We start from the raw sequence: 1,733 nt of genomic DNA, 5'->3' as shown, positions 1-1,733 counted from the left end.
TTTCACTCACGTCCTTTGAGATGTGAGCTAAATATGCTTACCCACTAGTTTGAAATTACTGAGTATGAGGAAATTTTTATACCATTTATTATGCCAGTGGAAGTGTGAATGAAACATATTAAAGGGAGACCACAACAAATAAAACAGTGGTTGCACCCTATAAATAAGTTGCTGGTTTTGAAATGAAATAATTGTGATAATTCTTGTTATTATTATTAAACTATTATTCTCACATGATTGTCATCTGGTTTGTGCCTCCCTTTCATGGCAACAATTGGGTGATGGGGATGCCCAAACACACCCTGGGCTGTTGCAAACCGCTCCATTAACTGATCAATTTTGTTCTGGATATTATGAGCATCTAATCAAAAGCTAGATTATTGTTTGTACTTTTAGTTGCACTTCAAAAGGCATTTGCGAGATAAACCTGAACCATAAATAATTAACAACCATGAGAGAATACAAGTAACTTCAAACAGAACCCAGTTCCACACATCAGACGCCCCCTCATAAATCAACCACAATCACAAATCAGTACATTGCAATAGAAAACTATAAAGGAAAACAGAGTCCACACACATATGAGCCAGGGTGCAACCCTGGCTTTTAAGGATTCCTTCCCATATTAATCTCTAGTCCATCCGAAAAACTAGTAAGACTGCGATGATGATATGAAACTCAGCACTGGAAAAGCTCAAGGGCTAGTGGTTGAGTGGGGTTGGGAAAGAGAAGGGAAGGGTATGTCCTTTGGAAGGGTTGGGATGGTAGGTAGTGTGGGCTTAAGCAGGTCAGGTAGATGGGGCAGACTAGGCAATTCTGGCAGTTCAGGCTTCTCCAAAGCTGGGACATGTGGAACGGTTGGCAATTCAGGCTTGGGCAAAGTCGGCAGCTGGGGCTCTTGTAGAGTTGGGACATGAGGCAGAGGTGGAAGCTCAACCTTGGGAAGAGGTGGCAGTTCAAATTTAGGCAAAGTAGGGAGTGTAGGAAGAGGTGGCAATTCCACCTTATGAAGCTCAGGAACCGTAGGCAATGTGGTTTCGAGAAGGTGACGAGATGCAAGAACTTCTTTGCCACTCATTAGGGACAGAGTGATGAGCAGCAGAGGCAACAGAATGGATGGTTCATGGTGATGAGCCATTTCTGAATTGCTAAAAGACTGAGAGTTCTGAATGAGGGTAGAAGTTTCTTCTGAGAATGGTTTGCATACAAGGGTTGGCTTTGGAGTTTTATAGATGAGGGATAATGCTTATGTGATGCAGCGTGTGGGAGATTATGGGAACCTAAGCTGAGTTGTTGGGATTGGGAAGAGATTTGTGTAGTTAGTTCAACTTCTCATCCATCACTTCCAAATAATCAAATAGATTTGGTGGATGGGTTTGCCATACCCATATGTAGCTGGGACCTTAATTAAAGTCCATAGAAGTTCATCTGCCTGGTGTTATCTTCATTAACATACTACTAAGTTCCTTGCGAATGAATGACATCCACTGATTGGGTTTGTTGATTACGATCCTGGTGTCATCTTCATTAATATACTACCAATTACAATGAAGAATAGTGGGGATCTTAATTTAACCCTCAAAACTTTTTTCTCCACCTAACAGTAATATTAAATTATGTTTAAATGTTAAATAACTTCTTCTATTGAGATTTTTTATCATAAATAAATGAAAAGACCCAAGTAATTTAATAGACGGATAGTATAATATTTTATAAAACTCGTGTCTCTACCT

The 1,733-nt window shown here is 39.9% G+C and overlaps 1 protein-coding gene across 1 annotated transcript; it reads right to left on the bottom strand.

Moving 5' to 3' along the window:
- Window positions 1-413: 413 nt before the first annotated feature.
- LOC100854937 (protein PELPK1) lies at window positions 414-1,336 on the bottom strand. Its single transcript, XM_003633310.4, has one exon. It carries the CDS (start codon window positions 1,136-1,138, stop codon window positions 695-697), a length of 444 nt encoding a protein of 147 aa, XP_003633358.1. The 5' UTR covers window positions 1,139-1,336; the 3' UTR covers window positions 414-694.
- Between the last annotated feature and the right edge of the window lie 397 nt (window positions 1,337-1,733).

Source organism: Vitis vinifera, chromosome 12 (assembly GCF_030704535.1).
Source record: "Vitis vinifera cultivar Pinot Noir 40024 chromosome 12, ASM3070453v1".
Lineage (NCBI taxonomy): Eukaryota > Viridiplantae > Streptophyta > Magnoliopsida > Vitales > Vitaceae > Vitis > Vitis vinifera.
This window is presented reverse-complemented; position numbering and strand designations above follow the sequence as displayed.